The following is a 15,666-nucleotide window of genomic DNA, read 5'->3' on the forward strand; positions in this document are numbered from 1 at the left end:
CGCCCCCCCCCCCCCCCGACTGTATGGACGCTCCACCACTGCAGTATATTATAAACTCTATCAAACCTACAGAATGTAACAAGGCAGGCAGACACATCATCTCCTCTCATCACCCACACCCACCCCACCCCCCCTCCGCCCTGGCAAGGGTTCAAGGGGTGTACATGCCTTTTCTACCCCATACAAAAAATTTAAAAGTTTCAGCACCGAAAGTACCTGTTACATCTAAAGTATTTTTTCTGTTTTCCAGGGGAGGCAGTAACAGACCCCAGACATGGCGGTCGGCTTCAATGACTTCTTGACCACACCTCCTCTTTATAAAATCCTAGATCGACCCCTGACCCCTTCACCCATCTGACGACTCTATTTTACACATTGACATATGCTAACATGATTTTCCAGTCCGTAACCAAGAAATAAATACCAATTCTTTACTGAAGAAACATTTGTCAGAGAAATGTGATATCTCGTTTTTGATGACAACAAGGAATGTGCAAATTTTGTCAAAGATTCAAATAACATTTGTGGTTTTGAGAATACAGTACAGAAAATATGACATACAAGAGTCGTTCAGAGCCAGCAACAAAACTTTAACATCTCACACATATACAAATCATCACATCTTAAAACCATGTGTAGACTAAGTCATCCAGTCACTTTCATGGACGAGCCTCCAAATGTTTATAGTTTAATCTCCTCTACTCCTTTCTCAAACATTAAAAGTTTTAGAAAACGTCATGAAATGTGACACCATTTTTTAAAATTTCAATATCATATCAAAATAAGTGTTGTGTCCAAAGTCACAAAACCCTCCTGCTTATGAAAGTGTGTTTATCACTTTTCTTTTTCATATTAAATTAAGTGTGGTGTCCAAAGTCACAAAACCCTCCTGATTGCGAGGTCACCTGTCATTGACTTCTTTCCCCAGTTAGATCTCATATCTGCACCATCTTCCGGTGAAAGTTTTATCACTTTTCTTTGTAAAGTTATGATCACTGGGAATACAGACTATGTTTAATAACTAATTTGATACGATCGACCCTATTTAAGTGTGCTCATATCAGAGAAATGTTTTACTCCTGACAGTTCTGTTCTAACTGCGGGGATTTCTGCAACTCATCCCTCACTCTGAACACAATCCGATCTTGTCAACGACGCTACGTGGAAGATCTCCGGTGGCACCCGTCACTCAAACCGTAATGATGTGAGATGCAGTCTATTTGCTATGGCAGACACTGACTGTTGCAGGTTTAGACGACAGGGGGGTTGTTGACCACACAGATTACATCACGTGGGATGCATCGGAGCATCGAATCTGGAGAGAAAATGGAAAATAATGAGGTAAATAGTGGTAATATTATATGAGGCTCATTGTTCTCAAAAGAAAAACAAACACAATAGATTAATATTTATACTTCTGTTCCATTCTATATCATTTCACATACAAGTCAGAAAATAATAGAAAAGATCCCTCCCCCAACCCCCAACCCCCTACACACCCCACCGGCCTTTGCCTCGCTACAGCAATTGCAACTGAGCCACTTTCAAGAAGGTTTCTAAAATTTTTATGAGAAAACAGTCAAAGTATCGGTTTGATCGTTTTCTTAAGATCCGCTAGTTTTGCAAGAAGTAAACGTAACAATAACAATAATCCGGAGTTGTTCTTGAACCGAACTCCTCTTAAACAGCTCACCCCTCATCCTCTCCATCTCCGGGGGTTCCTACAATAATCACGGCGGCATCCTCACCATCAGATTCCTCACCGATAGCTTCTCTGGATGTAAAAGCAGACAAACAGACTTTATTTATAAATTAAATGAACCTCTGAGGTATCCACACAACAGCTTCTTGAATAAACCTTTGATAAATCTTTGATGACATTAACCCAATGCATACCAACTGCAAAAAACAACTTCATAATTTTTGTTTACACTGTAAACATGATATAGAATTGTTCATAGCATTGCCACAGATTACAGTAGTTTGTTCTTTGGGAGGGGGGCGGGGGCTGGGTGGGGATGTGGATTTATCATAAAGGTATTTCACGGAAGGAAGCAAGGTAGCATAACGCCGTCAAAAATTCACATATTCGCGGTTGTCTTACTCTGAAAAAGCCCAACAGGGATTTCCTAGTTTGTTATTAAAGCTGATGTATCTCTCATGTATCCATTCTGTTTGGTTTTGTTGGTTCAAAATATAATTCTTTTTAAAAAATTTCTAGGACACAATATCTTTTGGAGGACGTTTTGGAGCTGCAGTCAATAAACAGAAAATTTTGGACTCAAATTTGTTCAGGAGTCAGCAGGGTTCGTAAGGAGGGCAGAGGGTGCCAGGAGGGGAGGGCGCCGGGAGGGGAGGATGCATGAGAATGGGATGGAATGGGATGTTATGAGGGTGTAACCTGAGACAGGGTTATGGTATATTTTCTGCATGCATTGGTGAGCAGTGGCTTAGAATGTCATAATTTCTGCCACTTGCTAACAAATGCAAGTGCTTAAAGAATCTACTGGCTAAATTCTAATTCTCACTGTCATTCCTCTTACTGACAACACACATCAGATACTGCACAGGGTTTTGAAAGCAGCCCCAAAATATTCGCTGATAATAAGCAATAATACTTGGCTTATGTTAGGTTACATTCCTCATGCCTACTGGCAGAAAGATGCCAGTGCCATGTTTCTGTGTACGGCCAAACAGTGACATGCAATCGCATTATGCCAGTAAAAAGCAAACACTTTTGATACCTGGTAAGTGAATGATATGTTCACGTTGAATCTTTCTTATAACACGATCACTTTATTCTTCTTGGTCAAGAATTTATCGCCACGGCAAAAATTACCCCTGCCCAATAACTTCCGGGGCAAACTTGTAAATAATTTTTGTTCTTGCCCCGCCCCCCCCACCACCCCCCCCTGGACAATCAGGCCTTTACATTTTGGTTGTCCCAAAAAAATAACAATGACCAAAATGTACACTGTAGGAGAGGTGTTTGGGTTAGGTGAATAGCACACCAGCTACTGGGTGACACCAATTTTATCATTTTATCTCTTCGGGGGGGGGTATCCTAATTTACATAAATGTGTCTTTATTCCATTTTACTTCTGGTACAAAGAGTGATTCTCTTGTATTACAAACCTGACATATTTGGCATTTAAAGGATTGTCTTCAGCAGCTGTTTCTTCTGGTTTCTCGCTATCTTCCAGTCTGTTGCTAACAGACTCCACATCGCCGGGGAGAATAACAACTTTCTCTTTGATCTTTCCACTGTTAAATCTGGAGGAGATGTAAGCAAAAAAGACATTTCTTTGATGAGAACACACAAAAGATGGAAAAGAAAGGAGATCATAAGAAAAATTGGATTTAATGGAAGGTTATTTGAAGCGGTTTGCAGAGTTGATTTAGATCAAGTTAACAGCTGTTTAGTATCAAAATCCCATACCTAGAGGTGTATCCAGGGGAATGATATGGGGAGGAGGGGGGTGTTAAAACCTACACAAAGTATTGAAAGTATTAGAAGCACAAAGTTGTGTGTAGACTTAAATTGTATACCTAATTTATAGCCAATATATGCCTTAGAATGCACTACGTCAAATCTGATATTTAAATATGTTTCTGAGGGAGGACCACCAGACCCTACTACATGAGAGTTGCCTTCAAGACCCCAGGGCTACACCCCTCCTCTTCAAAATCCTGGCTCGTAGTCTTACTATTTTGCAGTCATACCTGGGGTTTGTTCTCGTACTCGGGACTTTATACTCGGGCTACAAGTCTGCGATTACAGCCAATAACAACTTAAGAGAAGTTAAATAAGAGCAAAACTCCTTTTTAAGACAAAAATTGATGATGGGATCAGTTCCTTAATCCAGCGCTTACTAACCTTTTAATAACATTTAACAACTATTAGTTATGATTACACTACGTTAATTACATTAACAGACATTAAATAATATATTAAATGAATTTCAGCGAGTACTTACGATTCTTCTGTTGGAATATTCATTCTTGCAGGAAGAACAACCAATGACCTGGCGGTGTTGGCTTTATGATCATTACCTGTGTAAAGAAAAAGTAAATCAAAGTGGCTAAAAATCGTTCTTTTTCCACTTTATTAACATACATCATTGTTATCTTTTGTAGAGGTAAGTAAAGTCTTATATATAAATACTTTAGGTGGAAGATCAAAAAGTTTAATCGATAAAAAAAACCTTAAAGTGGCAAAATGAAACCTAGTGCATGGAGTACACAAAGTTTTTTGACCCTCCAAAAGATGTTGGTACAGAAATTATTTTGTAACAGGAAGTGCCTTTAGTTATTAGCATTTCACGCAAGCCAATTGATAACTCTAGCCCACAATTCACCTTGAACCGTTCTTCTCCATTACTTCTCCAAGATGACTTCAAGAGAGGCTTACTTCTACCAATGCAGGACTCACAATAACCAACCTAAGTGTCCATGCCAGTTGAAAAAATGCCTTCAAATCATCTGTTACCGAGGCAACTGCCGTGCCACTTTAATCAAGTTGCTGTTCGTGTCATCATAGTTATATCTCGATCCTGATTACCAAAGTAATACTGGGACTCAAAAACTTCTCCTGAGCAATATCTGGGGCAGGAAACCGCTATGATGTTGTGAAAACTTCACAATCTTATGGTTTTAACAAATGACTGCTAGAATCTTCCTGTTTTCCATTCATTTCTGTAATCATTTTTGCTCCAAGTCTGTAAATATTGCCTTTTCAAAACATAAGGATGCTTTGGCGCCGTGCCACTATAATGATAATCCAAAGTCATGTCTCTCTTGCACTGAGACGGTTGCCCAGCCCCTATCGTGTCTCAATTCTAGCCCTATGGCAGTTACATACTTTAGCAGGAGATGCATTGTTCTAGCATGATGACCTTACCATTTGATAAATCTTGTGAGGTAATACTAACGTCAGGTAAACTGGCAGGGACAGAGCTATAAGAGAAAGAAGAAGATCAGTGATGGCTGTCTAACATTTGGAGATCATTTTGTAAACATTTTTCAACCAATCAATACAATGTTTTCAAGTCTTGTCCTTTATATATATTGAACATTATTAAACTAAGTACTTTCAATTAACAGGATACTCCAGCATGTTTTCTTTTAGTGGGGGGTGGGGACTTGAATCAACTAGGATTATTATTTGACTATCTTGGCAAACAATCTCAGTACTTACGCTATCGTCCTGGGAATTCTGAGTTTCATAGGGGGAACTGGTTCTTGTTCTGTGCAAAATCAAATTTGGATGAGTTACAAAAGTACAAACAAACTTCTAAAACATCAGTAGAGGTTTCGATTAAATGAGTAGCAGAGGAGGGGGGAGGGATATTAAAAAGGATAGAAATTTTATTTTTGAGTGATGAAGGAGGAACACATTGCAACCAGCCTGGGCAAGTTTGGAAACTCCTTCGTTTATGGTGTTCTTGAAGATATCAATGATTGAAAGTTTCACAGTTTGTACTGTAAGTGGACTTGAAGCAAACAGGTGTGATGACCCAGTTGTACACTGACAGCAAAATGTTTGTTTCTAATAACATCATGTTTCAACCTTGATTAACTTTTGAAGCAAAATATGAAACAAATGTGTTAGTGTACTTCTATGACATCATACCCATTAATTTGTTGAAAGTTCGACTGTTGTTATCTCAAAAATGTTTTAACTTCTGCATTAAAAGCATAATTTTCTGTAACATTATATAACTCATGCATGACAGACAAAAATAGGGGGTTACTGTGTCTCAGAAAGGAGATTACTGCAAATATGACCTGTTAGTGAGTGCAAACTACCAGAATAGCAAGAAATTTTGAAAAAGAATTTGTAAAAAATTAATCTTTAAACATTCGTGGGAGGTTCCTCAACGTCTTATGCTTGACAATATTTTCTGTAACATTCATATATCTACCAATTTCTACCTATTAAATATGTGTGGGTCAGGGAATTCATAATTTATCCAGTATCACTGAGCAAAGTGCTTTTAAATATGGTCAACTTGTAACAGAAATTTGAAGATGTATAATATCTCAGTAAATTTAAGGACTTGTGTTTTGCAGTATTGTCCAGTACAGTAGGCTATTTTATGAGAAACAAATTTCACAAGTTTCTCAAAACTGCTACATGAACTGTGAACAATACATCTCTAACTCTCACTTAATCATCTTCATATGCAACATGATCATCATAAATTTGAAGTTGGACTTACCAGATTGTTGCAGATTACCAACTGGATTGTAGCTTGCAACGACTGTACTAAATGGTGAAATCAAACAAGAAAATAGATTGGTTTAAAATATGATACATGCTGAGGTGGCCTGAATTGCAGTATGTGCTGCAACCCCTTGCTTACAGTACCTAATCCATTTTTTTCTCCCTTGAAAGTTCATCCTCATGGTCAAGTTCTCTCGGCTGATGAGTGCATATACATGTACCTCTATCACACCCCTCACCCTACTATGCACAACTTAGGCAATGTCCCAACAGGTACCAGCAGCCCTGGTAGCCAGAGTTCTTGCCAAGGGAACCAGTTTTCACAGTACAGAAGGCCTGGTGATTTTCAGTTCAGCTGGTGCTGCCAAACTACGTAGGATGCAATTTCAACAACATTGGTTTTACTCCTGCCAACACCCACCCCCTCTCCCTTTCCAATCTCAAACTGCTTTTCCCGTTTTGATTTTGCTTAGGAACTGTAGGCCTGTTGAGTCCCACTAATGGCCAAGGTCAATTAAGGCATTGGCTAACTTTTAAGTCATAACTCACTTTAGCCAAGGGAGGCAAGTGATATACTGTAGCCAAACAAAGGCCTACGTTACGGTTGGCTTAGGCCTAACTCACAGTAGGGCAAACCATCAAAAACTTAATATAATATGACGATTAATTGTTCTCGTGAATTAAACGTTTAGAAAGTACCTTTCCGCATCTACGATCGATTTAATTTTAGATGTGCTATGCTTGGCTGAACAACCTGTCCCACAGAATTTTTCGTGAATGTCCATTAAATGTAATGCTAATTCAGAATGTGTCCATCCACCTGCACTTTTGAACTGTTGCCATCGGCAGTGTGCAGACATCAGTGATACACCAGATTTCCTTGTGCGTTGTCTTTTCGCCTTGGCCGATCTCGATTTTACCTCACGACTCGAATACATGTTTGGTCGATCACGTTTCCTATGTGCTTTGTTTTTCTGCAATAATTGTTTTGGGAATTTCTTCCGGGTGCGACATTAGACAAGGTCTTTTGTTTTGGTAAACACCACCTACACAAAGTATGACACATCAAGGAGGGTATACCAAAGTGGGGTATACACAGAACACAACAGTATGGAACGCCAAAAGGGAAAATTTTGACAGCAATGTGCCAATAAAAAGAGAAAAAAAGATGACGTTCTGTTCATATCTTGATATATAATAACAGCGAAATTTTATCTGAAGTCACAACCACCTCATATGAATTTATAACGACGTAGGTTAAAATAACCACCACGTCTTTTTAAAGTGCCATCGATGTCGATTCTGGGCACAAAACCAAACAACTTCCCTGTTCTCTCAATAGAACAACTGGTATGTGTACTGCCATGAAAGAGAGTGACCCGCCTGGCCAGAGTGAAAACTTCTGACTCGTGACCCACCTGTAGAATAACACAGACTATATATTGCCGTTGTTGGACGCAGTGGCGTAGCCAGCTTTCTCTTATTAGGGGGGCAAGATTTTTTCTTGAGGGGGGGGGGGGTGGCAATCCCGTGATGGCTGATGGTAGGAATTACCATGAAATTATATGTATAATGGGCACCTCGTCTGCACAAATACACATCCAATGGTTCAGGCCTAGGTCTATATGTGAGATATGAGATATGTGAGATATACTTGAATATAATGATCTTTCAATTCCATCGTTTCGAAATACGCTATAGGGGCCCATGGTTTAAAAAATTACGGCAAAAGCGTGTGTTAATGAATAAATAATTCCGCACATTATGAAAAGGATACAATCAATAAATTAGCTACTCCTATTCATTACATTTCCAGATTTCCACACAAACAAGTTCCACTAGGCCTATAGGGCCTATACGTGCAGTGAAAATTCTCCACGAGTGGCATCATTGGCCGCTGAAAATGCACATGGATTGCTAGCGCTAGTTTGTAATGGTTATACAACTGGCCAAATTATTGGCGCTTATTCTGTAGGACGATATTGATCAACGGTCTCCGTATGTGGGTATGATGAAGGCCCGAAATGTGTAATATCTCGGCCCTGATTACCAAGTTCTGACCTTACATGAAGAAAGAACATGAGCCCTGAGGTATGAATACTTGTTGTTAGAACTCGAAAAAAGGAAGTATTTTGAATGAATCACTGGATTTCATTTGGGGGGGGGGGGGCAAGACCGTAGCACAAAGCAAATTTGGGGGCCCCTCTCTGGCTACGCCACTGGTTGGACGTAGAAGGCAAAGGGAGTAAGGGGAAGAAAGAAGGGGTCGGCAATGGGGATGGGAAGGGTAAAGGTAAGGTGACGAAAATGGGAATGAGAATAAAATATTATGGATAAATTAAACACTGTTGTTGGACATTATGGTACTATCGATGCTATGGGACAACTTAATCCCCTCCTATACATTATGATTTGTTCCCGAAATCCGCAGCATTAAGGTTTGGAATTAATGGTAGGCTCGATTCACTCGATCGGACCAGTTGTGGAACAGGTATCAACGGGAGCGGAGGTGGGGGTGGGGGGTTGATGGGCGATTGAGGGGTTGCATCTACCACGTGCGTAGTATACTGATAGACAGCCTAATGTAGTGTTTACATGTATTAGGCATATATATACTTTTGCCACATTCACACAGTAGACAAAGAGGTAACACTGTAGGTATCAAAGTCCGAAACCACATCCACGGTACTACTTAAAGAAATCTTCGCAACAGGGGAAACCCAAATGATTTCGTCATAATCGACTATAGTTGATCTTGTTAATATTAGTTGTATCTGGCTGTTGACGTAACAAAGTTAATTGCCACAGAGACTTGCGCAACTGGAATATTCTACGCAAACCAATGTGAAACGTAAAACGTGTGAAATGTGTACGGAAGTGTATAACGGACATGTCAATTAACGTTGTGATGATATATTGAACAATTCGTCAAAATGACAAGAATATGAAAATTGACATTTAGTCAACCAGTACCAACTTATCAAAGTGACAAATATCTGAAATTAACGTTTGACCGAGATGCATTAACTCGTCAAACGGAGAACATTTTAAAGATAGACGTTTTGACGAAATTATACCAAGATTTTTGTTATTTTGCCAGATTTGGAAGAGTTCAATTTTCAGGTTCTTGTCATTTTGACGAGTTGATACATCTCAAAGATACACCATTTTTAAGATTTTTAAGATTTTGATGAGCTGGTATGATATCGTCAAAACACCATTTTTCAGATTTGCAACGATTTGGTATGATGTCGTCAAAACGTAAATTTTTCAGATTTTTGTCATTACGAAGTGTTGATGCATCTCGACAAAACGTTAATTCTCAAATTTTCCAAATTTAGATAACTTAGAATATGTCATCAAAACGTCAGTTTTCAACTTCTTGTCATATATTGACGAGTTGTTGCATCTCAACGAAACGTTAATTTACATGTCACTACTACGCTTCCGTAGATACGTGACTATACAGTTATGACGAGTGGGGATTTCCAAAAACGACGGATACTCTTACGTTACATGATGTTATCTTTCATTTTCATTAACGTGATATGTTTGAATGAGGATGTAGTTTATGAATTTCATAAACATACCTTAAGAGAGTAGGAGAAAGAATTTCAAAGCCACCATACTTTTATTCGATTTCTTTAAACGGGTATATATATCTAGGCTAATAGCCAGCTTGCAATCTTTAAACTTAGTTCTGATTTTCAATAGTGAATCTCACTAACGCTAGTTTGTTATACTATACCCTATATGCTGATTATATACCACTTGGAAACAGGCAGAAAAATCTATCTGGAGGTTGGAACTTAATGAATAAAACTAAAGCAAATTAAATAAGACAATAGCAACAACACCAACAACAATAACGTCAAAAACGAAGTTGTATGACTATAACACCCATGTCAACAGCCTACATATAAAGGTTAACGCTGTGTACCAGTTGTGTGTGACTCTAAGAACCTAGCTTTTCCTACATCGCCTTGGAGGTACTACGTACAAGCCTACAGAGAACTATAGAGGTTACTCAACTTATCTACAGCACTGGAAGTTTTCCGAGAACTTGGGTAAGTCCAAAATTTATTATTGAAGCAACCATGCATATATACTTTAAGAACAACGGAATGGTATAGTATCTTTCTGATATTTCTGAAATCATATGCAATACTTTACGTGTATATTTTTGTCATTTCGGTATAACTCTTAAAATGTGTAAAGAAAAAATGTTAAACATTATATCCTTTGAGAGTGTTCATTCTGATCAACTTTCATTCGAAGAATGTATTCATTCTTTTCATGATGAAGAGTGAAATACAATATCCTATTCGATATGACTTTAATTGAAATTCACTCTATTAGAGAATCGTCTTACTATATACGTGATGTAACTATACAAAAAGTGAGTTTTCATATACTCCATATGTTATCATTTAAACTATAAAAGGTAAAGAAAGAGGCGTCGACAGCCAAGTCGGGTCACATGATACCTACGTCACGGTGGATCCCCTCTATTGAACTCGTCATTGTATACCTAAGACTTATCATGACAATGAGAATACACACTTTTCTTTATTCCATATTTTCCAAACGGGCCCTTAATTTTATCCAGGGCCCCTGAGCTGAAGCCATCTCACCCTCTCGTCAGACTGGTGTATATGGTTAAATGGGAGGGGGTCGATATATTTGACACTGAGGGCTGATAGTATAGGATTCAAATATATTTTGTGTTCTAAAATACTCAATCAGTGTCGCATGCATGGTTGCTATATCTGAAGATTATCACAGTGTGCTTATCAACCTACCTCCAGCTTCCATCGTCCTCACCCCTCCCCTGCCCCCCCACCCCCCCCCCCCCCCTCCCCCGCCCCACCACCAACACCAATCCAGCCCTGACTAGAATTGTGGCATATTAGGTGTACCGTTATGATGATCTAAAACCATAAAATCTAATCACACTAGTGTATAATTCAAACACTCATCAAAAGCTACTTCTGTACAGGAATGAGACGTGCGCATTCAAACCGGCAGCTATACCAATGCTAAACAGATCACCTTTTTATAAGTCTTGGAATCGAGACATTAATGGCCTATAGGTTTCCCTAGTTTAAAGTCCAAGTATGAGTCACGTTTCCTTCTATAGGATGCATCGAACCAGATTGTGCAATATATCTAGCTAGTTAAAATAGCATAAAGAACCGAAATATGCTAAACAGACCAGAAAATGGTCACCAAGTACATGCAAGTACAACTAAATTGATTCTGGCTCACAACATAAACTAAATGTAGGTCATAGCGTTTACAAAGTATGTTCTGTCACCACCCAATTTCAGTTGAACACAAATTTGGTGTTAAGTTTTCGTGAAATCTTCATCAATGACTTGCAAGTGTTAAAGTTTCACCATGCAGTAACTTATTTATTCCAGAAGTTAGATTTACAAATAGGGACTTTCCTTCTCGCCACAGATAGAATACATTTACATAACAGCTATATACGTGCACAGACATGTCTGAATGGTTGTATTTACTCATTTTACATCCGGTTTCTTGATTTATATATAACTAACTCACAATTAAGCTTGGTTTGTTAACAAAAACAATTCAAAATATAAAATTGGAAAAGTTTTCGAAGAATTTGAACGACAGTTAGATTCTTAACTTGATGCCTTGAAAACATAAAACAGTTTTATTTCAAACGGATATTTGAAAGCTAGGCCTCCTTTCTACGAGTTGAATAATTAATTGGAATTGAAACTAGATTAATATATCTTTTGTTCAAGAGGGGAGCGGGTTGTAAGTAAGGGCGGGGGGGGGGGGAGGGAGTTGTTCGATGGTACTGCAGGGGATGGTCTCGTATGATCTACAGTTTAATAAGTCCATCAAACCGAAAACCTTGCCTTGGCTTGCTTAATACTTAATTCATTTGTTTCCTACGACAGCTAAGAGTCAGTTGTACAGATATAACACTGCTTCTTCTATATGTTTTCCATCACCTGGTGCGGGAGTACGTGGGTGTACTGACCGCCCCCCCCCCCTCTCCCTGTTCAACCAGCCACAATTTGTTTTACAAAAAGGCATTAGAGAGACCTTGTGCTTAAGAAATTATTGTAGACTTTCTTCAAATTGTGGTCCAAATATTTTTCAGAGTTCATCATTCTTGACGTTAAATTTTGTTTTCATTGGGAAGACCAAACAACCACTGCATGGGAGTCGCTTTCAAAGACGGCAGTGCCATACCCCTCCTTTAGAAAACCATGGTTCCCCCTTCGCCACCATTTAGCCCTCTTCAACTCCTCCTTTCATCCCAACAAACTAATCGATGACAATATCAACATTGGATATCATTACATCTGATACCTTAGATTCTATCTTTCATTTGTATCCAAAAATTTTATAAACATTTCATTATTCTGGAGCGTTTATATCATTTTCTATTTTTTTTTTTTCTCTACCCATTTCTAGAAACTGAACCACTTGACAACGATGGCTGATCTTACGACGGTAAAAGCAGAGAACTTTTATTCTCTCTTTCGAAGCGGAAATTCCGCCGAAATGCGACAGGCAGTCCAGAAATTAGCCGAAACTTCCGGTTTCGATACGAAGGATATGGCATTTTTCGTTATTATTCTACAATCAACGACTTCTCGACTTCGTCAACACGTGCTCAAATCTAGGGAAGCCAAGAAAGCTGTTTTAGAAATATTAGACAAAGCCACGGATCCATGTGTAAAGGATGTGGAATATATCAAAGACGTGTTGAAATTGCATGATGCCGCGTGATGCACCGTTGCGGAATTTGAATACGTGAAATCTCTATCGAACTTTATTTCCCGTGTGTGATCGTGTGTAGCCTTAATATATTAAAGGGATGAGCCAAAGCTATTTTTAATATGGTTGTATACCTTTAAATGTACCCTCTATTACCCAGGTTGTTATTTCTATAACACTTGTAATTTTGTGTGTGAAATTACCCTTTAAACAGCTGATGAGGGTGATCAGTTAAAGTGACTGGACTATGTAGTCTACTATATATATACGCAGACCGTTAGGTCAGGTCCTGTACTGTTGTAAGATAAAACTCAATGGGAAAAATACAAGACTTATACTGCCTCAAAATGACATGTTGATAATGTGTTATGAAGTTGTCAGTGGCGGAGCTAGGGGGATTATATACATTAACATTAAATGATGAGCGGAGTCTTCATCATCAGTATAGCCTTAAAGGAGCATTGCAGGGATTTAGCAAATTTTAATAGTTAAATATCTTGAAAAACGGAATAGCAAGAGAAACATTGCTTGTTCATAAATGTGTCCCCTTTTTTTGAATTACATACCGTATCAAGGCTAACTTTCTGCCAGTTATCGCTTTTATATACCTTAACTATGTGTAATTCCTGTTTTTGCACATAAAAGTTTACTATATTAATATATATATATAGACGTGTATTAACCGTATATTGACTTTTTAACATTGTACATATATTTTTTATAGTCGGTCTATGGAGTTGCATAGACTTTATATAGCTATGCATAGTCGGTCTATGGACTTGCATAGTGTTACATAGATTTGTATGGGGAGGGTGTGTTTGTGTATTCAATCTTGATTTTACATTCTATATAGACATTATAGATAAAGTGTATTCGTGCTAAGTGCTAACGCAGTGTAAGTTTTGATTACATATTTTATTTTCTATTTATGGGGGTACGTTGGTGTGGTATACGTTTACATTGTGAACTGCGCTAAACCAAGCATTTGTTGGGGGGGGGGGGTATTAAACATTAGGTAATTAGTCATTTCTGTTACTGGATAACCCATTAAATAAATTAAACACATATTATCGTTTATCTTGAGTGTGTGAAATTTTATATTCTACGAATTATGTTTTAACAAAGAATGATATATAATGGAGCATATCACGACTCCCTCGCCCAACCCCAACCCCGCCTCTACCACTTCCCCTACCACCCCTTCCCGGCCCTTACCCACTTTACCCAGGGGAATAAAACTGTACCCTCGAGGAGACGTGTAAATAAAGTGGTGTGCCCTGGATTGCAGCAAGGGGCACTTATTTGTCGCGACTGTTTGAATTCTGTACGGGTGGGTAAGTAGGCAGGTACATGTGTGGGTAGGTGTGTGGGTGTGGCAAGTTCCCAATGACCCCCCAGGGGTATAATGTTGTTTAAGTAGTGCGAGAAGGCCTTGCCTTGATACAAGACTGTAATCAGTCAACTGCAACTTCCTCTGACCCGGCCCCTATACACTACCATCTTCACCCCTACCAGCCACAGCTATACCCTTTACACACTCTCGCTATTCCCTGTTCCCTCCTCTCTTCATACGCTGACCTCTAGACACAATATGATGGTAACATCATGTACAAATGGAGGAAGTAGGGAATGAGGAAAATGACAGAAGTAAGTTTCATAATAAATGCAACGAAGAAAAACTGTATATGTTACACAATAATCTTCAGTGACCCAAGCATAAAATATATTTCGATATCATCAAATTTACTCCAAAATATCGGTTTTCTAGAAATACTAAAACTTAATGTGGTCCTATATTTTCATACTGTTGCATTCAGTAGTATACTGTCAACCATGGAATATTTGTCATTGTAACACGTGTACTATGGCCTGTAGCGTAGTCTTTACTCCATACATGGTATAAACCTCAATGTAATTTATTTTTTAATAACCGAATTGTTCCTATTTGGACTTATTTACATAGTTTAAGCTGCTCGGATTAAAGCGGTTACTGTATACCTATAGTTCTTACACTATTATTGCCTGGTGACGAGATGCAGGTCCGACCACGTGAATATTCATGCCACAGGGCCCCCATTATTTGAGTCTTCAATTTTTCCATAAACATACCGGTATTATGAAATATAGCACTGTGACCCAGACACACAGAGCTCTACTCCCTCTCTGAGCCCCCCCCCCCCCACACCCCTCCCCATTTCTCTCTCTCAGGCTCGTTAAGCAAGTATGTAATGTAGTATAGAGTACGCCTGTATGTAATACAGTATTGAGTACGCAAATATGTAGTATTGAGTACGCCATATTTACCTGTATATCCCATCAACCAATCCCGGACGAGTTCTTTTGGAGGTAAACCTAATGGCAAAATGCTTACACTTCGTTCCATCGTGCGGAAAATTACATTCACAAATAACAATGCAAGTTAACAATGGCGATTGTCCATTCTAGTAATAAAGTTCGTCCAGGAATGGTTTGCTGTGGTCCTGTTTCAACTGACTACTCAGCTGGGTATCACAAACTAGTTTAGTAACAAACTAAAACCATCCACCGAGGAGTCCCTTTAGTATAAGCCTGTTTATTGTAGCAGAACTCGGTCGAAAAAAGACTAGGCCTATCAGAGATACGTTGATACTTTTATGAGATTGATATGTTGAAGTTTTTAAGTCAGGCATGTGTGG

At 38.7% G+C, this 15,666-nt stretch overlaps 1 protein-coding gene across 4 annotated transcripts; it reads right to left on the reverse strand.

The window, feature by feature from the left end:
- Positions 1–158: 158 nt before the first annotated feature.
- LOC139969847 (uncharacterized) lies at positions 159–15,614 on the reverse strand. Of its 4 annotated transcripts, none has more exons than XM_071975168.1 (8): positions 15,296–15,614; positions 6,222–6,263; positions 5,198–5,246; positions 4,901–4,956; positions 3,978–4,053; positions 3,136–3,273; positions 1,694–1,774; positions 159–1,315 (listed from the first exon to the last, which is right to left on the reverse strand). In XM_071975168.1, the coding sequence occupies exons 1-8, from the start codon at positions 15,372–15,374 to the stop codon at positions 1,288–1,290; spliced, it is 549 nt and encodes a 182-aa protein (XP_071831269.1). In that variant the 5' UTR covers positions 15,375–15,614; the 3' UTR covers positions 159–1,287. The 4 variants fall into 4 exon arrangements, with proteins under 4 accessions (XP_071831269.1, XP_071831270.1, XP_071831271.1 ...); XM_071975169.1 differs by having other exon boundaries at positions 160–1,315; positions 15,344–15,612; XM_071975170.1 differs by lacking the exon at positions 15,296–15,614 and adding an exon at positions 6,926–7,068 and having other exon boundaries at positions 160–1,315.
- Positions 15,615–15,666: the final 52 nt, after the last annotated feature.

Source organism: Apostichopus japonicus, chromosome 7 (assembly GCF_037975245.1).
Source record: "Apostichopus japonicus isolate 1M-3 chromosome 7, ASM3797524v1, whole genome shotgun sequence".
Classification (NCBI taxonomy): domain Eukaryota; kingdom Metazoa; phylum Echinodermata; class Holothuroidea; order Aspidochirotida; family Stichopodidae; genus Apostichopus; species Apostichopus japonicus.